Here is a 23375-nt window from a genome sequence, read left to right as displayed (position 1 = left end):
TAGGCTGTCCATAAGAAAGGGGACGTCAGCTGCTGATCCATAAGAAAGGGGACGCCAAAGACTTGAAAAATTATAGACCGATCAGCTTACTGTCCGTTGCCTACAAAGTATTTACTAAGGTAATCTCAAATAGAATCAGGAACACCTTGGACTTCTGTCAACCAAAGGACCAGGCAGGATTCCGTAAAGGCTACTCAACAATACAACATATTCACACTATCAATCAAGTGATAGAGAAATGTGCAGAATATAACCAACCCTTATTATATAGCTTTCATTGATTACGAGAAAGCGTTTGATTCTGTCGAAACCTCAGCAGTCATGGAGGCGTTACGGAATCAGGGTGTAGATGAGCCGTATGTAAAATACGGAAAGATATCTATAGCGGCTCCACAGCCACCGTAGTCCTCCATAAAGAAAGCAACAAAATCCCAATAAAGAAAGGCGTCAGGCAGGGAGATACGATCTCTCCAATGCTATTCACAGCGTCTTTACAGAAGGTATTCAGAGACCTCGATTGGGAAGACTTGGGGATAAACGTTAATGGAGAATACCTTAGCAACTTGCGATTCACTGATGATATTGCCTTGCTTAGTAACTCAGGAGACCAATCACAATGCATGCTCACTGACCTGGAGAGGCAAAGTAGAAGGGCGAGTCTGAAAATTAATCTGCAGAAAACTAAAGTAATGTTTAACCGTCTCGGAAGAGAACAGCAGTTTACGATAGGTAGCGAGGCACTGGAAGTGGTAAGGGAATACATCTACTTAGGGCAGGTAGTGACCACGGATCCGGATCATGAGACTGAAATAACCAGAAGAATAAGAATGGGCTGGGGTGCGTTTGGCAGGCATTCTCAGATCATGAACAGCAGATTGCCATTATCCCTCAAGAGAAAAGTTTATAACAGCTGTGTCTTACCAGTACTCACGTACGGGGCAGAAACCTGGAGGCTTACGAAAAGGGTTCTGCTGAAATTGAGGACGATGCAACAAGCTATGGAAAGAAGAATGATGGGTGTAACGTTAAGGGATAAGAAAAGAGCAGATTGGGTGAGGTAACAAAAGCGGATAAATGACATCTTAGTTGAAATCAAGAAAAGGAAATGGGCATGGGCCGGACATGTAATGAGGAGGGAAGATAACCAATGGTCATTAGGGTTACGGACTGGATACCAAGGGAAGGGAAGCGTAGCAGGGGGCGGCAGAAAGTTAGGTGGGCGGATGACATTAAGACGTTTGCAGGGACAACATGGCCACAATTAGTACATGACCGGGGTAGTTGGAGAAGTATGGGAGAGGCCTTTGCCCTGCAGTGGGCGTAACTAGGCTGATGATGATGATGATGATGTAGGCTGTGAGACGCTAAGCTGGACTCAAACCTGGTGAATGCCACTTTCAAGATTTCCATCATTAAAGGTTGCAGGAAAACAGTTGAAGACATAGATGCGGTAGAATCCCTTTAAGATGGAACTCGAATGGATCATTAAAACTTGTTCGTCTTATGAGAAGAATAATTGGCAACATGGCCAAGTGCGTCAAACATCTTGCTTCAATATGGTAAATGAAGTAGATTTAAAATGGGGAAAGAATGACATAAAAAGCATTTATTTAGCTGAATGCAACAGAAAACTGTCTTCAAGTGGTACTCTTGCTTGGTTTCATTCAGTTTAATGGACATTTGGCACTTCTGTGCAAATCGGCGAGCAGCCACAAACAATGTCATCCCACCTAATGACCTTAAATATCCTTCTGTGCCTTCATGCTGCTGGAAAAAGTTCACTAGGGAGTTAAGGCAGGCATCTGCCACCTCACAGGTCATTGGTGCAGGCTCCGAGCTAGCATGCTGAGCGCGCAGCAGAGCAACGCAACCTAGATGAAAGTTTGGGCGACGTTGAGCGATGGGGCGAATGAGAAACAAGGTGAAGCATCTTGGAGGAGGAAGGTAGGCGGAGGTGCGCTGGGTTGACCTCCTCTGGAAGTTATAGGTTTCGTCGTTATGGTCGTTTGCAATACGGACCCACAGCATAGCCAGGCCTCCACATGTCGGGCAGCAGTGTGGAAGTCCCAGGTCTGAACCTCAGCTAGCTGCTTCAGGCCACACCTGTGCCCAGTCGTCTGCCTATTCCTACTTGTGATGCCGCTGCTAATCGCCTGCAGAGGGAGTAACAATGGTTCTCACAGAGTGCATGCAATTACTTGCAACACAGGCTTACAGTTGCAAGGCACTGTCCAAGTACAAGGCATTTGGTCACAAACAAATCTGACTGCCTCCCAGGTATCAACTAGTTTTTTGACAGCTGACTCAGATTTATGGTCTAGCTTGAACTGCCGTGTCACAAGTAGTTCATTGTGGAAGCTGCTGCTGCAGCTTATGATGTAATTGAGTTGTTAGTACAGATGTGCACAGTGTCACTGTACATTGTGAATATGTGGTACAAAAGTGAGTTGCCTAGACACGGCAGAAGGAACATGCAATTTCTTCGCAATCTGTAGCTGTGCACACAACCTCAGCAGAGCTGTGGATCTTGGCAGGGGCGAAGCCTGAAGGCATGAGCCTTTCATGACGTAGTATGGCTGACGAGAAAGTGCACTCAGGATTCCCATTAGGAAGCAACCATAAAGTATGGTGTCCTTAAGTAGGTGTGTAATGCTTTACATGACACATAAGTTTCAATGGGACAAGCACGGGGTGTTTTGGGTGTTTGCTTTTCGGCATAGCTAGTGAACAGTGTAGTACATGATTGTAAATATTGCACGACATTCAGATTGTGACCTGTGCGGTGCATAAACAAACATTCCATACTGCATATGATGAAAACAAACTATTGTGCGCATCACATTGTTGTATAGTATTTGATCAACCGCTTTACATTCACCATAGATTCCAACACTGTGTGTAGGAACTGCATGACTTCTTTGCCAGTTCACTGGCTGATGAAAGATGTTTTAAATTGTGTAGCTGTGTTCTCCCTGCCTTATAACTGCCTGATAAATTCAATCGTATGGTCGTCCATAAACTGCACAGTGAGTCAAGGGTCGTGCAAAGTTCCGGATTAATTATGACCACCTGCAGCTTCTTAACGTGCACCTGAATCTCATACGGGTGTCACATGACGCACTTTCGATCGCGATTTAATATCCAGGTCGCGACTGGCTCTTTTGCGCGAGCGAGCCAGCCGCAGTTGATTTCGATCCGGATCGTGCTCGATCGCGATCGAAAGTGGCCGTGTGCTTCTTCTGAACCTCGCCCCCATCGAAATGCGGCTTACACGGCAGAGAATTTCTTTGCAGCTATGCTTAGAGCTAGTTTCCGAACGCCGCGGGAAAATGGAGCAAGAAACCATCGGAGGATCTTTCTAAGTCAAGCGGTAGCTCCTCAGTAGGACTACTGCGTAATGCTGCTGGGACACTCTGGTGCATTCATTCGCCGTTTACCTGTGGATAGACGAACGCATCGGGTGTTGGCCAGCGTCCGTGCTACAAAGTGCGTTTTCTGTATTCTGCGTTGACGTGCCAGTGCACCAGCAAGTCGCGCCGCTTTCAGGCGAACGTTGTAATGTGGCGCGCGCAGAACGCCACTGTTGCGTCCGCTCTCGCCGCTTAAAAAGCAAGCTTACCACGACCGGGACGGACATGAAACCAACGCCAAGAAAGCGGCTGGTGTGTCCGTATATCGCAAGAATACGACCAAGCTGTGCGAAAGGCTCATCGTTTATTTTAACGATGCGGCGAAGCGTTGATGTGGACGTGACAGGATGCATATTTACAGATCGAGCTTGGCAGTCTGCGGCTGAGCTCAGTCCTCGGCCTTCTCGGGGGGCGGTCCGCACGGCTGCAGCATCTTCTCCATGATGTTGAATCGCACGCGCGCCTTGGTCTCGTTCTCGACGACCGAGAAGTAGTTGAGCATGTCGAAGTGGCCCAGGTACGAGGCGTAGCTGTCTCGGTGTTGGTTCACGAGCCACTCGTAGCGGGCGGTGTCCGCGTGGCCCGTGCCGATGTACTTCGACTGCAAATGCTCCAGCTGGCTGTGTATGTTGTAACGGTCGCCCATTTTCACTTGTCTCGGTCGGCCTCTGTGGAACTCGAGTCTGGTGCGAAGCTAGCGGGAGTCCACAACACACACACACGGGTGCACGAGAAACAGGCAACGTCAATGATGTGCGAAGAGAAACGTCGACGACGAACACATCAGCCGCAGCGTACTTGGACCGCTAAAGCCACGGGACAGAACTCTATTAGAACTTTGTTACTGCACCATAGAACAGATATATAACAAGTTGTTCTTTATTTTATGATATAACTGCACTGCACAACGCACGAAAAACGCCAGCAGAACGCCAAAAAACACCTCCGAGGTCCAGATGTGTTGATGGTGATAATGATAAAATGCCGTGACGCCACTAATGTTCAAACCAATAAACTAACAGAAAAAAAAAACAAAAAGAAAGTAATTTGTATTTATGCAGCACAAAAAAGAGATGTCTATTCACACCAAACTTAAATATGAATGCTTTATTGAGCATTTCACAGTTACCAGCGACCTGCTATCATTCGAACAGCGCGGCTTGGTGATCTCTAAGGCTATGTAAAAGTAACGCACATGTTCGCTTTACCACAGTGATAAAGCTGTACGTTGCTTAATTAGGATAGAATGTCCTCGCATTTGTTTTCGATTGCGATCAAGCCAGAGCACAACTCAGAACTTATTTGATCAACTTGCTGATCTTGCATGAGATGTTGTTTTCCTGCTTTCGTTTTCGTTCAGTGCCGCTGCCATCTTGGTTCACGTGTGGAAAGCAGCTGGGCGTTGATTTCTGTGCTGTGTAGCGGTTGCTGTGCAAATTTTCCGTTTGTTTCCTAATAGTGGTATGCCTCTCGTCACCCACAAACGATGACTGGTTGCTGCGTGCCGCTGTGCGCCGGATCTAGCCGAAAAGGACATCGAATGTTTCGCTTCCCTCGTGACAAAGAGCGCCGGAAGATATGGGAGGTACAAATGAAACGCGCATTTTGGGAGGCGAAGGACACGAGCAAGATATGCGAGGTAAGCTACTCAGGGAAACCATCGGACATACCATTAAAGATACCTTCACTTTAGCGAGACATGCGTCAGGACAGCGTTCTTGGCACAGTGTCATGGACGCTAGTTGTCACGCAGTACGTTGGAATCGTACTGCAGTGCCAGACGCGCGCTGTCGCGTGTAGACGATTGCCATATATATTTATGGCAAATTCGGCAGATCGCACCGGAGCGTTCTGAGGTATAATCTCATCCTGTCATCGATCGTCGCTCTAGTGCGCGCGTACCGGTGCGATTAACCGAATTTGCCAGTAGACTTCCTAATTGACGAGGACGACCGACGCGTAGGCTATAGTGTCGCGATGTATTACGAAAATGAAAAAAAAATATCCGAAAGTGATAGCCCGAAAATACCGCCTCTGTGCGCACGCGTTCATGCCAACGTGTTTGTTTTATCGGTCCGACAATGGTTTCCCGCGCTCGCAGCAGCCGCGTTCCCATGTAGCACCGGAAGGCAAGAACGCTCGCGTATTGAGCACCAAGATTGTGCGTTATGTCCGATACGTGAATAACGTACACTTGGGTCATGAACGTGTGTGTGAAATTTTACACTAGTACCTGCCGATCATCTCTGCTCAAACAGTTAATAAACCTCAAACGAAAGCGCTCTTAATATTTGTGCAGTACCACGTGCCCATTTAAATGAAGTACGTAACAAGATTGACCTGCAATGTGGCCTGGGCACCTACCAACAGTCCCCGCATACACCCGGTTTGTGTCCGTTTAACTTCATGCAGTCTCCGCACCTCATTCCCCTAGTATGATGACGTACAGGTCAGGCGAGGCCATTGCTCAAAGCGAACCCCACTTGGGGTCGTCTGCTGCCACGTGCGTGCACCCAGCGCCGGCAGGCCATTGCTCAGTGGCACTTTTCAAAAGTTCTCGCAGTCGCCCGATGTGGCGCCACGGGTCTGGTTAGATTAAAGTCCCTTGATAATTTGAAAGTAGCGACACTCTTTGAACTCTGCCGCCGCCGCGCGACCTCCTCGCCCCTTGCGCGTTCCCCCGCGGCAACCAGTTTTGCCCCCGTTTTTCTGCACGACGATTGGTCTCCCTGCCGTTGCCCTTGGAAACGCGCGGATCTTGAGTTTTGCTTGTGTTTTTCTTTTTCGTTCGCGCCATTTTCCTCCTGAGCACGCCTGGCTCGACGCTTTAGCTCGGCGTAGCGAACGTTGTACGCTGTGTTTCCTGCTCTATGTGTTAGCGCCATGCCGGGCTATCGCGCATATAACTGCAGCAAGAAGCCTGAAGATGGTTATGCCGTTCTTATGATACCGCAAGGAAAGCGTGACGGCTTGCGCAGGAAGCAGTGACTGCATGACATTGGCCGAAATATAACTTTGTTCCGACATAGAACAGCGTTGTTTGCCAGCTGAGGCGTCTTATAGCTCGTAGCAAAGCATCCCGTAATGCTGAATTTTTTTTTCATTCTTCCGGCCTGCTCACCATCGTTTTTGTTGCGGTCCTCAGTATGCTTAATATTCTGGGGCAGCTCCATCACCTCGCAAGTTGCTAACTGTTGTTCAGTCTGAAGTGCAGCATTATAGATTCTGCTTTGCGCCCTGAAAAAATTAGTGCCAATTATACCCGTGGTATTGCAGGTGATGAGCGTTAGCTAGTCAACATCGAGTTTTTTTAAGTTTTAAGGCGAAAGCCTTTAGATCTCTATGTTTCAAGGTCGCGTTGTAAACTGTATCACGTGACCCAGGGAAGGCCAGAAGTGATCCAAAGCATGTCCACCCCTATATAAGAGAATGATTACCCAAGTTAATTAATGAATCATTAGTGATTGACATAAGCTGGATTAGGGAGGATTAAGGTTGATAAGAGTGTATTAAACAAGATTAAGGTGGATTAGAGTGCATTAAGAAGGATTAAGATGCATGAACAAATATTAAGGTGGGTTGAGGAGGATTAAGGCGGATTATGGTGGTTTAGGGGGAAGGGCTGATGAAAGGGTATTAAGACAAGGGTAGATTAGGGTGCATTGACAAGGATTAGGGAGGATTAACGTCGAATAATCTGGATTAAGGTGAATTAGGATTGATAAAGGAGGATTAAGACCGATTAGAATAGATTAGGGTATATTAACGTGGATTAGGGACCATCGAGCTGGATTATGTTCGATAGAGGTGGATTAGGGCGCATTAAGATAGATTAGGACTATTAGGCCGGATTAAGGTGGATTAACGTGCATGAATAAGGATTAAGGGGGCTGAAGGAGGATTAAGGCGCGTTATGATGGATTATGGTTGATAAAGGAGGATTAAGACCGTATAGGGTAGGCTAATGTGCATTAGGGGCGATGTAGGTTGATTAGGTTGTATTAAGGTGGATTATGAGTACTAAGCTGGATTAAGGTGGATGAAGGAGCATTAAGGTGGATTAGGGTGGACTCAGGTGAATTAGGGTTCATTGAGTATTAAGACCGATTAGTCTACCATAATCCTCCTAATGCACATTAATCCACCGAATCCACATTCATCGACCTTAATACTCCTTCATTCATAATCCACGAAAGTACTCCTTAATGCACCCTAATCCACCTTCATCGACCTTAATCTACTCTAACCCTCCTTAATGCACTTTAATCCTTCTTAATCAACTCTAATACTCCGTCATTCAATTTAATCCACCCTAATCCACGATAATCGTCTTAATCCACCCGAATCTACATTCATCTACCTTTGTCCACTCTAATGCTCCTCATTATACCCTAATCCTTCTTCATTCACTTTAATTCACCATAGCCCACCATAATCCTCCCTAATGCACCTTAATCCTTCTTAATCCACCCTTATCCTTCTTCATGCACGTTAATCCACTATAATCGTCCTTAATGCACCTTCATCCACCCTAATTCACCATCATCAACCTTAATTCACCCTAGTCCTCCTTTATGCACGTTAATCCACCCTAATGCACCTTCATCGACTTTAATCCACCTTAATCCTCCCTAATACACCCGAATTCATCTTAATCCAACCACTAATCAATAATTACTTTACTAATCATTAATCATCTCTTAACGCGGCTGAACATGCTTTAGTTCGCTTCCCGCCTTCCTTCGGTCACGTGACATTTTCTGTAGCTCACAACGGGACCTTGAAACAGAGGTCTAAGGCTTTCGCCTAATAAGCCACACACAAAAGGATGTGTCACGAGCAATACTAGATCAGACGCACGAAGTAAAGCATCGGATCATGTGGCAGAAAAATTGTCTGGAGTATAGAACTCGCCTCAAAGCTCCCTTTACATCGGTATACCCCGTTCATATGGCTTTAAGAAAAAAACCAACCTCCTCATAAACGTTGCCTCCAGCATTATCGATGCTGTTATTAGCATTTCTCAAAATTTTCAACCCCACTCAGCCGCGCAACTGGCCCGAAATAACACGCCTCCATAGAACCCTGCGGCCCGTCCGCGGGAGCCCAGGAGGAAAAGCGTGCCGTGCGCAGCCGACGGGCGAGGAGAATCGAGGAGGACAGCGCCGCGAGGAGGAGAGTGTCGCTACTTTAAATTATCAAGGGGTTTTAGGTTAGATAAAAAAAATGGTTAGATACGATGCCAGCGCCGCCGTTCAGGGTAGTACCATCCTTTGACCACCCCCAGGCCACCCAGGCCGTCATGTGTCTTTTTCTCGCTGCGACGCCATTTTGAATCACGGCGGGTGGTGTGAGTGGTCGCAGTTGATCGGTGCTACAGCTGAGCTTGCGTTGTTCGAGGCACACGCTGGTGGTTCAACTTGTTTGACAGTGTTCGTCTGCACGACTGGCTGTCAAGTCCACTGAGCTATCATGACGGGCTGTTGTGTGCTAAGGTGCCCCGGGTCAACACGTAACGGCCTGCGTTGTTTTCGCTTCCCCCGGGACTCGGAGCGAAGAAAGAAATGGGAAGCTCAAGTAAAGCGGGATCGGTGGAACGCAACTGACCACTCATATATCTGCGAGGTGAGTTGCAAAACAGTTGAGTCTTATCGATCCGTATTTTGCAATGAAAGCAAACTAGTGTACGCCGCTGCTGCATAAGCAGCGCATACGTACGGGCGCGAGCGTGTTTTTCGTTCTGAACTTAGCTTTTCTACGCGAGTAGTGGACGAGGGTGATTTTTATTCGCGGAATATTTAACACTAGCTAAAAATCGTAACGTCGCACACCTGTTTTATATTTTCACAGGAAGCACTGGCGCCTCTTTTGCAAAGTTCGCGTCGCTGTTGTTTTACAGCAGAGTTACTTTTACGTTGAGCGAAAATAGACGAACCGAAAGTTAAGTGCTCGTTATTTGTTACTGAAGGCACACTGCTTCGTCTGGAGAGTGTGGCTGTTGTGCTGGTGCCACTCGAAGCCTTGCGGTTTTCTTTGAGATGTGAGTAGATAATTGCGGCTCTCACTTCAAAGTGCATAGAGGATTTTTTTTTTATTGGTATATAATTGCATCGTGCTATTCGAAAGCGACGTAGCCGATGTTATGATCGCGGGCATATTTGCACTACGCTGTTCGTAAGCAGACCTTATCGCTGCATGTGATCATTCCCGATCGTGGTTGCTATTCTGTGACGGAGCTAAATACCTAAGCAGGATGTACTCATGTAAACGTGCAGCTAACGCACATTATGGGTCAAATTTTTTTCTGAGCTTTCTGGCTCGGCGTCCGTCGTAGCCTACGCGTTGTTTGGAAACATGCGAGGTTCGGTAATCGAGCAACATTTTTTTATGAACATATTCTGTTAAGCACCTTAAATAATGGTTATTTTTTACAAGTATTTTTGTATCATTAAATAACTCCGTAAATAGCTGCTTTTTTACCACTGACTTGCTGGCTTATTTTGTAGTTTGCATCTTTTCTTCATGCTTTGTTTTCATGTTTGTTGAAAAGGTAACACATACCACAGTGCACGTAGCAACTTTTTGCCCCTATGTCTTGCGCGCTTATTTGGAGATTTGATTCTTTTTTCATGCTTTGCTTTTATGCTTTCCTTTCAAGGTTAAACCCCACTGTACATACCCCACTTATCTGTCCCTCTGTCTTGCTTACTTGTATTGTAGTTTGCGTTTTTTCATGGTCGACTGCACTTGACAATTAAATAAATAATTTGCACTGTTTTTTTTTTTTGCCTTTGCTGTCCTGTATGGGGTGAGGTTGGCAAGCTAGGTTACATATTTTTCTGCAGCACTAATGAAGCTCAACCTTTAGGAAGCAGTTATTTTCAACAGCCTAGCCCATCACCACCCAATTTTGCAGGCAAAATAGGAATTGCATGCACAGGCATCGTCAAAACTGCAGCTTTTTACTAAACCTTTTCTGGTCGAGTCTTTTTCACAAAGCATACATTTTCAGTCTGTTACTTTTATTTCAGATTTAGAACTGTTAGAAAAGAATTACTGCAGTTAATGAGCACAAATTCACCCTTTATTGTGTAGGTGTACAAGCATGGTTTATAAATGAGTACAGATGGGCATGAATAAAATAAACACAATGAAAAATATAATGCGCTTCACAAACGGAGGAATCGTAGCAGAACAACCGGTGCGCACGTTCAGAGCGCAAGCGAAGTCTGCATATGAGCGCACGCAAGAACGCTCGGTGGTTGCGCACCTGTCAGAAAAATGAAACCACTGGAAAACTTGCAGTAGTGGTTTATCCTAGCTACCGCCAATGAGGTGCAATCAGTTCTCGTGGGCCTCGTGAAAGAAAACGCAGGCGCAGTGGCAACGTTGGTGTACGCGGCATCATTTGTATGTATCGCCAGCCTGTAAACAGATGTAATTGCACCCCTGTGGGCAATAAACAGGCGAGGAACTCGCAGTTACACTTTGAAAGATTAAAAAGCAGACAGGTTGTCTTTGCGAGCAAAACCAACCGCCACGCGCGAGCAGCTGTTATCAAAGCGCAGGAATTGGAAAACCAAAAACCACGCAGAAAAAGAATAAAAAAACAATTTCTTTCACTCGCACAGAGCAGTGGCACCTGCTGGGCAACAGATCTTTAAAATGAAGCCTGTTTAAAATGATAGCCAACTGATGGCACACTAATTGTTCAACCTCGACCACTCGGGGCCCTAAAATTAATTCGTACAATTACGTCTTCGACCCTCGGATGTTAAAATGGCTATTATGAGTAAAAAGATGCGCAGTGCAATATTGATAAAAAGATAGTTCAAATCAAAGCACTCCAAGCGCGCCGAGAGCATGAACGGCACAGCGCCGTTACGAACGCTAGCGCAGCCGATCCCGTGTGCTTCAATATGGCGGCGCCGTTGAGGTTGTCTCCACCCTGAACGGCGGTGCTGGCATCGAGGTTAGATTAGCATTACTACAGTGTACTAGTAGCATTACAGTGTATGGCTCCCAAAAAGAAGCCATACACAGTAATTCAAGAATGGATTAGAGTTACTATATACATGATCTGCCAGGGTAGCATATGCATTAACTATAGATTGGATTATTGTTCAATTCTCAGTTACGAAAGGAATCGAGAGATGCACCATAGAGCAGCACGAATTAAGCTACAAAGAAAACCCATGCAGGTTTTGTAAAAGAATTGGTCACAGCCAAGGACGAAAAACAAAAGTGCATGTATTTACATTATTTACAGCTGGAGTTACTGAGTATACAGTTCTTTCCTATCAAACATGTAGCTCCTGCCCACTATGGCAGATTGGCCAAGAAATGGGTGGATTATTCCCATCTTTTATGACGAATAAATTTCAGAATATCTACCAGCACTTAGCACTGTAGAATGTAAAACTATCGGTTAAATGAAAATCAGTAACAGGAAATCAAATTAATAATAATTAATTTAAAAGAAAGAAATTCTTGTACAGTCCATGTTGGACATTACTTCTTTCACACTTCCATCTTTCTTAGCCAGTGTCACCGTGTGCTGAAAAGGAATATTCAGTAGGTTTCTAAAAAGAAAATAACTGTTTCAGTTGAAGAAAAGTTCTTCTTTGTTCGGGGATCTACCTTAGCCAACCAGGAGGCTAGCAGATCACAGAGTGAGGGCAAATTAATTGACAACTTGAAGTGCAGCGTACCCAATATAGCAAGCGAGTTCTGTGGAAACCTAGCAAACAAATTTTTCCTCAACTCTGAAACTTTCTCTTTGAGAAACTCACATGATCTGTGCTTCAAGTTGTCGATCAGTTCACTATCAGCATAGATATGTGCTTTGTCTTCGATTCTAACTTAGTTTTGAAGGCACTCTATTGCTTGGTAGCGTGTAGTTCTGTTTGTGTTGTTGCCAGTGTCATGCAGTTGATCTGTTTGTTAGTTTTGCAAAGCTTCAGATTAGTGCGGGGTCTTCTCTATATGCAATGTTGCTGTTCTCTTCCTAGTAGCATGGCTACAACTATTGCAACTTCTGCTCCTCCATTTCAATTTGCTTTTGATGTGCCTTTGCAATTGGTGCTCCTCTGTCTCACATTTTCCCTGCCCTGCCAAGACCTCTAGACTGTCAGGCACACCGGGGGAGATCCCGTCACCAGGAATTACTGCCATTGATGTCTTCGTGTAAATATTGAAAACTGCATTCTGTTTCAAATGCATTGACAAGCCAGAAAGCAGCGGTGTTGACACAGCTGCAAAGGACGAGTGTGTCTGCTTTCGAAAAAATTGAATTTCTTACTTAAGCTTTGTTGTGTTGCTTTGTTTGCTTTGACTGTAACCACCTTTGTAAACATTTGTTGCTGTTGTTGGCATGAAGAAAAAGCGGGTGCTCAAACTCGTAGGCTTATTATTGCCATGCCTTAAATGTTGCAGTTGCATTTTGAGCCATCACAGTTTGAGCAGCGTCGAGCGGATGGCTGGAAAAAGCTGAAGCAGAATGCCATTCCCACGCTCTTTGCAAACAACACGCAGCCACCCAAGCAACAAACAGAACAGGTAGAGTAACGTGAAAAGGGGGGGGGGGGAAATCAAGATGCTTTGGGTGTTTATTTCTCTTCACAACTTGAACAAACCGTATTTTCGCGATTCTAAGCACCCCCCCTCTATTTTTGCCAAAAAGTTGGGAAAAAAGTTTGCATGTGAATCTAAGCACCCCCCTCTTTGTTAGGAAGAGCGCGTAGTCAAGGCCGCCAAATGCGCTTGCTCACTCTGGAATGATTGCTCGGCATACCTGCAGGCATGCGGTTGGTGCTTCTGTTGGACGCGTTTCACGGCCATCTGACCCCGGAGGTAAAGCCAAAGCTTTGGAACATAAATAGCGACATGGTTGTGATTCCGGGTGGCATGACACCAGTGCTGCAACCCCTCGACATTTCAGTTAACAAGCCCTTCAAAGGCAATCGCCAACAGGAGTACAAAGAGTGGGTTTGAAACCCTGACCGGAAGAAGACACCGATGGGAAAGCTGCAGAAAGCGGCCCCATTAACCATGGCAAAGTGGATTACGGAGGCGTGGAAGAGGGTCTAAGTGGGCGTTGTGGTCAAATCATTTAAGAAGTGCTCGATCACAAACAACTTCGATGGAACTGAAGACGACCTGCTGTGGAATTCCGAGAGCAGCGGTTCAAGTGGTGCGACGAACTCGAGTGGCAGTGATAGTGACTGAGCATCCTACACACGCGGTGGGTTTACTGTCTGCACCGAGTTTTCTTTTGAATGTTTGCAAAATAAAATGTTATTTCTCGCACCCATCTCGTCGTAATGTTGCAGCAAAAAGAGGGAGGGGGGTCATTCTAGGTTTTTCGAATCTAAGCACTTCCCTCACTTTGGGCATCGCGATCGTGAAAGAAAGGGGGTGCTTAGAATCGAGCAAATACGGTAGTTTCTTATCAAGCCTTCCTTACAAACTGCAGGACAAAACCATGCATAAAAAGTTTTGAAGATGGTTATCTCCAATGTGGTGCTGATCTCAGGATTTCTAACAATTAAGTGGACATGCTCTATGCTTGCAATGCCTAGCTTGAATTCTACAATTACATTATGTATGCTAACATTGTTAATTAAAATTTAATGACCAATATTTATTTAAATTAGAGTGTTTATTAGCATTTATCACACAATTCTTAATGTATGTCACTACTGTGGATCTTAAGCAACAAAAATTTGCATTTTGTTTCTAGTGCAGTTTATTTACTTATTGGTGATTCACTGTTGAAATGCCCTGTATAATGCTGGAAAAAAAAATCGGTTAAAAAGTGTGATTCCTGCCCAGTACAATACAAGAATATCACACCCGAAAGCAGTCTGTTAATATAAAAAAGATGTTACTAATATTACTTGGTGTTAATTCATTATAAGAAGAGCTTGTTTTCACAATTGCACTGGTGTAATTTTGACACATAATAAATACTAAAGCACCATGTCACATACCCACATAGATATACTACTTCTGCTAGAGTTCTTTAAAGTAGTGCTTTAGAATTATAGGCTGCTGCCACTGGATTGCGGGTGCTTCCGCATGTCCTGAATATGACAAGGTTACTTTACACACACACACACACACACACACACACACACACACACACACACATATATATATATATGTATATATGTATATATATATATATACACACACATACATACATACATATTGGCCACGGCGGCCGCATTTCGATGGGGGCGAAATGCGAAAACACCCGTGTACTTAGATTTAGGTGCACGTTAAAGAACCCCAGGTAGTCGAAATTTCCAGAGTCCTCCACTACGGCGCACCTCATAATCAGAAAGTGGTTTTGGCACGTAAAACCCCATAATTAATATATATATATATATATATATATATATATATATATATATATATATATATATATATATATATATATATATATATATATACACACAAAACACTACACCATACCCTATGATACACACAAATTCACTGGTATACAATGGGCATCGAACAAAGGAACATAGTCATAAAAATTATGAATACTATATTAAAAGTACATATCTGATACCTATTCAAAATGAGCAACCTATTATGTGATTGCATCATCAGGCAAACCATCACAAATTTCTTTTGGGGGGGGGGGGGGAGATAAGATAAGCAAAAGATGTATGGGAAATATTGTGACCGCATGCCACTGTAACTGCCCCTAATTTTTACTTTCTTTATATTTCCATCCCTATAGTATTGCCATACACCTGCAGAGAGTAGTAAACCAGATTACTTACCTGTCTAACATCCCTATTTATGATTTTTCTTTTCTCTCTCTTTCCCTTTCTTCACTGACCAACTTTCAATTAAGATTGTTGTAATCCTTTCACAGCAGAGGCATACATCTACATGTTTGCTCAGAACTTTTGTATGAAAAACGTCGGCTGTGTAAGACTTTTAAGGCCGCCACATCGTCTTACACATCTTGTTTTCTAAAGCATGCATTGCACGCACTGCATCAAGAGATTTTCCAAATAAACGTCGTGACAGCCTCTGCAACATCTTGCCCAGGGTTCAAGCTCAAAATGGCGAAAAAAGCGGCCAGAAGTCACCCGAGGGGAAGCAGCCATAAACGAGCATAGTGAGGTAGGTGTTACCATGGGATGCACATGCTGCGTGGACTCCATGCGTTTCATGTACTATACGTTTTTTTATTACTCTAGAATTCATTGCGAATGAGCTTGAAAGCTTAATTTTGTTACAGACTTATACTTTTAATAAAGAGAAGCGAAATGAAAGTGTAAGGAAAGATAACATGCTGTCAGTGTGCACCAAACCGTCGCATGTGCAGTGCTGTACCCAAAGATTGAGAAGTTTTGTAACTAGGGCACGACATGATGGTAGCGTTGCATCCCGTGTGCTCATTTAAGTTTTGTGTCTTCGTTTTTCTTGTTAGATGTCTCAATCCTGTAACATGCAGCAACTAGCCCAACTTTCTCCTCTTTTTTAACGGGCCTCTATCAATTGAGCTACCAATTGAACTGAGGTTCAATTTTGTTACGGATTTCTGCTTCGCTTTTCTGTAACACAACGCTTGTTGTCCGCTGCACGCTTCCATCCCATTCGGTTCACTCCTTCCTGCACACTCAGCTGCTGTTTTTGATGCCGACTTCTTCACTTCCTGCCTCTTTTTCTGCTTGCACATGCACATTCTGGAGGATGGGCCAAGAATGTTCACGTGCCTAGTGTCATATCTGCCCAGTTGCACGTACCCACCGGCCCGAACTGTATTCATCATCATCTTCATGCACATCCCCAGTGACTCAGGCTGGCATGACAGAAGTCATGCCAGCCTGACACAGGGGATTCTAATTATTCTCACATGATCGTAACTTGAACATGTTGTCTATGTGATATGGACGGATGTACTGAAAAGTGTGCAGTGTTTCCAGAGACTGCAGGTTGCATTAAAATTCAAATTTGTTGTGGAGCCTGTGTTTTGTAAGCTTGTTATGGCCAACTGTACGTGTATTCATGTTGTGGCCATGGCAGTAGTGTTAGCTGGCACTACCAAAGCAGATATGGCACGCATCCACTAAACTGCAGGCATCGTGTACTGTGCGAGCTTACGAGTTGGCAGCTGGTCAATAAAACATTGTACATGCAACTAATAGAATAAGGGCAAAATGTGAGTCTAATCAACCAAGAGAACAGCCTGGCTTCAGGAAGGGATATTCTACGTTGTATCACGTCCATGTCTACAAACAGGTAACCGAGAAATCTGTGGGGTACGATCAACATTTCTATATGGCAATCATAGATTATGAAAAGGCGCTTGATTCAGTAGAGAGAACAGCAGTCATGGAGGAATGGCATAATCAAAAAGGACAGGAGGCATGCACGAATATCTTAGGAAATATCTACAAAGATTCCACAGCTACCTTGGTTCTCCATAAGAAAAGTAGGAAGTTAACAATCGAGAAAGGGGTCAGGGAAGAAGATGTGATCTCTCCAGTGCTATTCACTGCATGCTTAGAAGTATACTCAAGCTTTTAGGCTGGGAAGGCTTAGTGAGCATCGACGACGAATATCTCAAAAACCTTCGGTTTGCAGATAACATTGTCCTGTTCAGCAACACTCGAGAGGAATTGCAACAAATGGTCGATTGAGGACCTTAACTGAGATTGTGTGAGAGTATGTTTGAAGATTAATATGCGGAAAACAAAAGTAATATTCAATAGCCTGACAAAAGAACAGGAATTCATGATCACCAGCTGGCTTGTAGAGTCTTTGCAGGAGTATCTTTATCTAAGTAAATTACTTACAAGGGACCCTGATCATGAGAAATTTACAGAAGAATAAAAGTGGGTTGGAGTGCATACAGCAGGCATTACCAAATACTGACTGGGAGCTACCGCTGCTAATGGTACTAACATGATAACTAACAGTACTAATGATTCTATCGGCACTAACATACGGGGCAGAAACTTGGAGGTTAACAAAGAAGCTAGGGAACAAGGACCACACAAGAAGTATTTGAACAAAAAATATTAGGTGTAATGTTAAGAGACAGGAAGAGAGTGGTGTGGATCAGAGAGCAAACGGGGATAGCTGATATCCTAGTTGACATTAAGAAAACTTAATGGAGCCGGACAGACCACGTAATGCGTAGGTCAGATAACTGGTGGACCATTAGTTACAAAATGAGTGCCAAAGGAAGGAAAGCGCAATTGAGGAAGGCAGAAAGTGAGGTGGGACGATGAAATTCAGAAATTGGCAAGCTGGAATCCGCTAGCACAAGACAAGGGTAATCGGAGATCGCTGAAAGAGGCCTTTGTCCTGCAGTGGACCTTCAAAGGCTGCTGCTGATGATGATGATGATGCTACCTCAAGGCTGCCAGAGTTGGGAACCTCACTCTACAGTGAGCAAGAAGAACCATGACACTCAATTTTTAATGACAGCCACAGGAAGCCAACAGACAATCGGACATAGGAAAGCACAGTAAAAATTGGAACTGTTCATTCTTTCTTTATTACCCATAAAATTAATTGTGGATGAGGGTTAAATGCAAGAAGAGCTTTACGATCAGCTTTCATAACTTTCAAGAAACTTGTTGCAATGTCACCTGCAAACAACAATGCAATAACCAAGATCTCCTTATCGGTTATCGCATTTCAATGTTCTAGTTTAGTGCCTTGTTCCAGATTGAAATCTTACATTAAACACAGGAACATGAGCACCGTTACAAGTGATAAACTCCTACACAAAAGCATTAAATGGCTGCAGTTCTTGGAAAATGAAGTCCAATGGCATGTATTTGACAATGTGCCATTTATTACTCAAATACTAAAGACATAATTATCTATTTTCTTTATTTCAAGCTTTCTCTATTTATAGCTGCATTACTTGATCCAACACAGGCATTCTAATTATTCTCACATGATCGTAACTTGAACATGTTGTCTATGTACGAAAATCATTGTGTCATCTTGCATTCCTACTTGCTGGCTGCTTTTGACTGGATATAGTTGGTTCAGTTCGTTGCATTGCAAGCACCTTGTAATGGACACATCAATTAGGACCCATCATGCGCTTTCGGGTGTCTGTATTCCTGTCTGTTTTCCTGGGCAAGAGTGCACACGATGGCGTGCTTTGACCAAAGAGAGGCCGCTCCCCAGCCCCGGTGTAATGTGATCTGTCTTCCGTGCGGTACAAACGGTCCTGGCGTGCATTTTGTAAGCATCCACCTAGTGGACTGTCCATTTTGACTGCTGCTGAAGTGCTGATTGCCTTGCCTGTGGTATGCCCGAGAACGAGGCAGCCGCCTGCCTCCTGCTCACACGTACAGCTCCAGCCAATTGGTGGTCGTGGCTGAAGCGGACAGCCCACAAGGTCGAGACTTACAGTAGAGCCTCCCCCTCAGCTCTCTCACAACATGCCCGCTGTGGTGACGTAGTGGCTCTGGCGTTGCGCTGCTAAGCACAAGGGTGCTAATTGACATGTGCGCAGAGGAGGACAGACAAGAGGCATTCATGTTGTCAGTCTTCCCCTGTGTGTGCAAGTTTGCGCCTCTCTTCAAATAGCTATAGTTCACCAACCTGCATAAGAAATCCCGGGTTTACATACCCTCCTACATCCTAGCCTTTGTTCACTCGTCAACCAATCATCAGTGCACTAAAAACCAGCTATACTAACCCAATGGCATGTAATCCTGAAGTTATGCTGGCTCGTTAGTTTTTGTCAGAGGTCTATAGTCATTCATGATTAACTTTGTACACATCTCCTTGCAGGCCGACCACAAGCCTGAGGCTCTAATGTCATTCTGCGAAGTTGTCCTAACGTATGAGAGCTATAGCAGTGGCACTGGAAGTACCATTGTCACTATTCACCAGATAGCCGACCAAGACGAACCGTTGACGCCCCACTGACTCAGGACAGCCGCCCCAGGTCTGTCCGCCAGCTTGGCCACCAGTGTCTGCAACGTCGGTGCATATCCACGAGACGTTGTTGCTACCTTTGCTGAATAGACAACGGACATTGCAAGCCGACTGCCAAGAATCCTCTGGATTTGGGCTGAGGTTGTCTACATGCCATTGTGCTCGAAAGACACGAGACGAAGATCACTGTTTGTGCTTGTGCTGTGTATATATGTGCAACAGTGACGTGACTGCAGTGAGTACAACTTGCATAGCTAATTTGTAAGGTGAGAACCACTCTACTGGGTCAAAGGGAAGGGGGAGTGAAAGTACATTGGAACCTCATTCATACGTTGTGGAAAAAACGCTGGAAAAAACGTACTAACCGAGTAGACGTATGATCGGAAGTCAGTAAACAAATTGACAGACTCAACTGTAGACGGCATCTACGTAACGTGAAACGTTTCAGGAATCATTGCAGCACAAAAGGCTGACGTGAGCTTAGCTGGTGGTGCTCGGGCGGTCCAGGACGCCTGCTGTCCTTTTCGTGACTTCGACCAGCTTACATTTGTGTCAGGAGCTGCTTCGAGCAGGGTACTTTGGCTGTACGTTTTGACGTGTCCACATCAACGGGAGTCGTTGCTGCACGGGACAGGTGCCGATGCGCGTGAGCCCAAGCGACCCGAGACACGCGTAGTTGTAGTGTTTTAAGACTGCAACAGGAAATATAAATTAAATCGAGGTGGTAGACAACACCGGCACAGGATGCTCCCTTTGTGCCACCTGCAGCGGAGAACGACAGTGCATTAGGGTTATCACCTATTAAAAGTGTGGAGTACGCTTCCAATGGCACTACAGCTCATGCACTGTGAAGCAACTATAGGTAGGTGAGGGTGCATATCGCAATGGGGTTGGCAGCAATAGATTTCACACAGTAGATTCACATCGCTGCGAATGCTGTGTGCAATGACTTGGGACGAGATTTTCTGGTACCGGAATAACAAACTTGGTGTGCACCAGTGTTTTCACGTGCGACGAGCCAGTGAGCATTGCGAGGAAACTGCTGTGGCAGGCGGCTACTGTTCTCGATCGCGCGGTCCTCATGCCTTTTCTTGCTTTTTACGGGATCTAGCGGCCAGAAAGCATATCACACAATCGCAGTTTGGTGATCAACTGAACATTGGTGCTGAAAGATAATGTTTTCGGGAAACATATGAACCAGTAAAAAATAAGCGTAACTGTATTGTGTCATTTTTTGTGTTCGTGATCGTGAATATTGGCGCCAGGAAAACATATTTAACAGGATCGTGTCAGTGAGGTTCCACTGTATTGGGATGTACTGTACTATTGGGATGTATTGTACTGTATTTGGATGAATGATGAGGAAAAGAGGAGTGCTGCTCGTCCAGTCCCTTCACATGCAAGAACTCCAACAGTGCCTGCGTTGTCTGCCTCACAGTTATAGGATCGGCCCATGAACTGAGAACAGTGCTCTCCAGTAGTGGTTACTTGCTGATACTGGCAGGGAAACTGTCCAGTGGCCATCTCTCGAGTACATATGCTGGGCGTAATATCTATTCCAATGTTTCAGGTGTTTGGCTGAGCTCGCAGTCAGGGCTACTCGACTGGCTTATGTGCCTAGCGGTGGGTGAAAGGAACGCCCAGACGAAACATGACTGTCTGCGGTTGTGTTGTGCTTGTGAACAGCAGCAAAAGGGTGACCACCGTCACCAAATGGACATTGCGAGTCACCTGCAGAGGGGTCAACTTTTGTAATTGTTTTAGTGAAGTGGAACACATTCCACAAGGCTCAAGAAGAGTGAAATCGGTGTGTCTGTCTATTGTGTGGTTTTTTTTTTTTTTTTGTCACATTGAGTTTGATCACCCTCATCAAAGGAATGACAGACATTGCAAATTGAGTACCGAGGATCACCTCACAGGGCAAGCTACACTCAAGACTTGAGTGTCAGACAAATCCTAATGCTCACCAAATTATTCAGAACTAGGCAAAGCAGGGGTAGAAGTTCAAGCTCTAAGGTGCTTTCACCTCAGGGGCTTTAACAGAATGAACTGCCAAAGGCTACAGAGGTAAAGTTACAGAAACTCACGTGTTCAGCACTCATTGCATAAATTTTCGCAAAATAAAATCGTGTTGTTCTCACGCTTGTCAAAATGTTGTTGCTTTGTGTGAGGAGCATTCATTCTTCATATAGATTTACCTATCCACGCAGTCTTGCCAAAGGTGCTTATTCAGAAAATGTAGCCTCATTGCCTTTAGAGGCCACTGTCTACAACCAAAGCATCCTTTTAGTATGTTTAATAGGGGCTGTCTCCTCCTGATATTGTAAAGCCTAGTATACTGTATAGGGTGGTTTGGGCTGTACATCAAAGTACCACTATTTACCAAACCATTGAAATAAAAAGCTTGCCACATTGGCTTTCTTTTAAATGTGTAGAAATGCAAGAGGTAGTGTGCAACAAACAACTAAAAGCTATGTTTCAAAGAGCAGCTCTTAGGTGGCCGTTCCTGCAGTGAGCGTTGGCGTTGTCCCTTGTAACCGAGCGGAAGGTGAAAGTGAACGCGGAGTTCAGTGGGAAATGAAAGAAGAGAGTGCGACAAGGGAGGAGGAGGAGGAGGCTACAGTGAAAGCATGAGGCTGAATGCGGAGGAGCAGAGTATGAGGAAAGAGTGAGGAGGAACTCAGAGTGCCGTGAGGTATGGCACCATAGTATTTGTAACCTCATTGCATGCGCAACGCTAATTGTGTAGTACTTTCCCGAAGCCACGTGGGCACCAGCAATTGCACTGGAACCTTCGACGAGTCGTCTGTAAAAGCCAACGCACTTGACCCGCAGATCAGGCTTTTGACGATCGCCGACTCTGCTCGCCACCATCATTTTGCTCGAGTGGGGTCACGAATAATAACTGTTAAGAGGCTAATGTGGCGACAGTCGGGGAGCTCCAGAGAGCATTGTGCACATGTCCAAATGTTGACTTTCCTCTCTGCCACACTCTTGCCTTGTATATACACACACTGAACCACCTCTCGACCTGGCGTACAAGGAAACAGCAGCAGCAGCGCAAATGTCAAAGGAAGAGGCAAAGAAAGCTTCCCTTTAATATACTGCAGTCTTCTCCAGGAGGTTGGTGGCACCATACAGGTTGTTTCTTCTGACCAGAAGGCGTTTGTTTAGAAAAGAAATCCTGTGTTAGGAGGGACACTTGACATAAGAGAAAGATTGAAAAACGGGCATTGATACATACGTGCAAGCGGCCTGTGCATTCACCCTAAACAAAAGATTGACACAAATATCGAAACATAGAAGCTTTATTCCTGGCCTGGCCGGCGAACCAGGAAGAATTGAAGGAAAATTCTTCCTGGTTCGGGGATCTACCTTAGCCAACCAGGAGGCTAATAGATCACAGAGTGAGGGCAAATTAATTGACACCTTGAAGTGCAGCGCACCCAATACGGCAAGCGAGTTCTGTGGAAACCTAGCAAACATCAATTTTTCCTCAACTCTGAAACTTTCTCTTTGAGAAACTCGTATGGTCGGTGCTTCAAGTTGTCGATCAGTTCACTATCAGCATAGATATGTGCTTTGTCTTCGATTCTAACTTGGTTTTGAAGGCACTCTATTGCTTGTAGTTCTGTTTGCGTTGTTGCCAGTATCATGTTGTTGATCTGTTTGTTAGTTTTGCAAAGCTTCAGATTAGCGCGGGGTTCTCTCTATATGCAATGTTGCTGTTCTCTTCCTAGTAGCATGGCTACAACTATTGCAACTTCTGCTCCTCCATTTCGATTTGCTTTTGATGTGCCTTTGCAATTCGCGCTCCTCTGTTTCCATTTGCTCTTGACGTGAATTTGTTATTCTATTGCGCTTTACTGCACCTCATCCATGGAGCAAGACGGACAATAAGTCTCACATTTTCCCAGCCCAGCTGCCAAGACCTCTACACTGTTGGGCACACCGGGGGAGATTCCGTCACCAGGAATTACTGCCATTGATGTCTTCGTGTAAATATTGAAAACTGCAATTCTCTTTGAA

At 44.9% G+C, this 23375-nt stretch overlaps 2 protein-coding genes across 2 annotated transcripts; one reads left to right on the top strand and one right to left on the bottom strand.

Moving 5' to 3' along the window:
• Nucleotides 1-3695: 3695 nt before the first annotated feature.
• Nucleotides 3696-4382, bottom strand: LOC139049926 (splicing factor 3B subunit 5). Its single transcript, XM_070525802.1, has one exon. The coding sequence runs from the start codon at nucleotides 4054-4056 to the stop codon at nucleotides 3799-3801; it is 258 nt and encodes an 85-aa protein (XP_070381903.1). The 5' UTR covers nucleotides 4057-4382; the 3' UTR covers nucleotides 3696-3798.
• Nucleotides 4383-8682: 4300 nt separating this feature from the next.
• LOC139049522 (THAP domain-containing protein 1-like) lies at nucleotides 8683-21486 on the top strand. The gene is made up of 4 exons (XM_070525056.1): nucleotides 8683-9035; nucleotides 12846-12968; nucleotides 15480-15554; nucleotides 19200-21486. The coding sequence occupies exons 1-4, from the start codon at nucleotides 8883-8885 to the stop codon at nucleotides 19335-19337; spliced, it is 489 nt and encodes a 162-aa protein (XP_070381157.1). The 5' UTR covers nucleotides 8683-8882; the 3' UTR covers nucleotides 19338-21486.
• Nucleotides 21487-23375: the final 1889 nt, after the last annotated feature.

The sequence above is a fragment of the Dermacentor albipictus genome, chromosome 9 (assembly GCF_038994185.2).
Source record: "Dermacentor albipictus isolate Rhodes 1998 colony chromosome 9, USDA_Dalb.pri_finalv2, whole genome shotgun sequence".
In the NCBI taxonomy this organism is placed as follows: domain Eukaryota; kingdom Metazoa; phylum Arthropoda; class Arachnida; order Ixodida; family Ixodidae; genus Dermacentor; species Dermacentor albipictus.
This window is presented reverse-complemented; position numbering and strand designations above follow the sequence as displayed.

Bases quoted from the DNA above. Each gene is read 5' to 3' on its own strand.
- LOC139049926 (XM_070525802.1), bottom strand. From the start codon at position 4,056: ATGGGCGACCGTTACAACATACACAGCCAGCTGGAGCATTTGCAGTCG.
- LOC139049522 (XM_070525056.1), top strand. From the start codon at position 8,883: ATGACGGGCTGTTGTGTGCTAAGGTGCCCCGGGTCAACACGTAACGGC. The intron at 9,036-12,845 runs GTGAGTTGCAAA...TAAATGTTGCAG, and splicing joins ACCACTCATATATCTGCGAG to TTGCATTTTGAGCCATCACA. The intron at 12,969-15,479 runs GTAGAGTAACGT...CATCTTGCCCAG, and splicing joins CCAAGCAACAAACAGAACAG to GGTTCAAGCTCAAAATGGCG.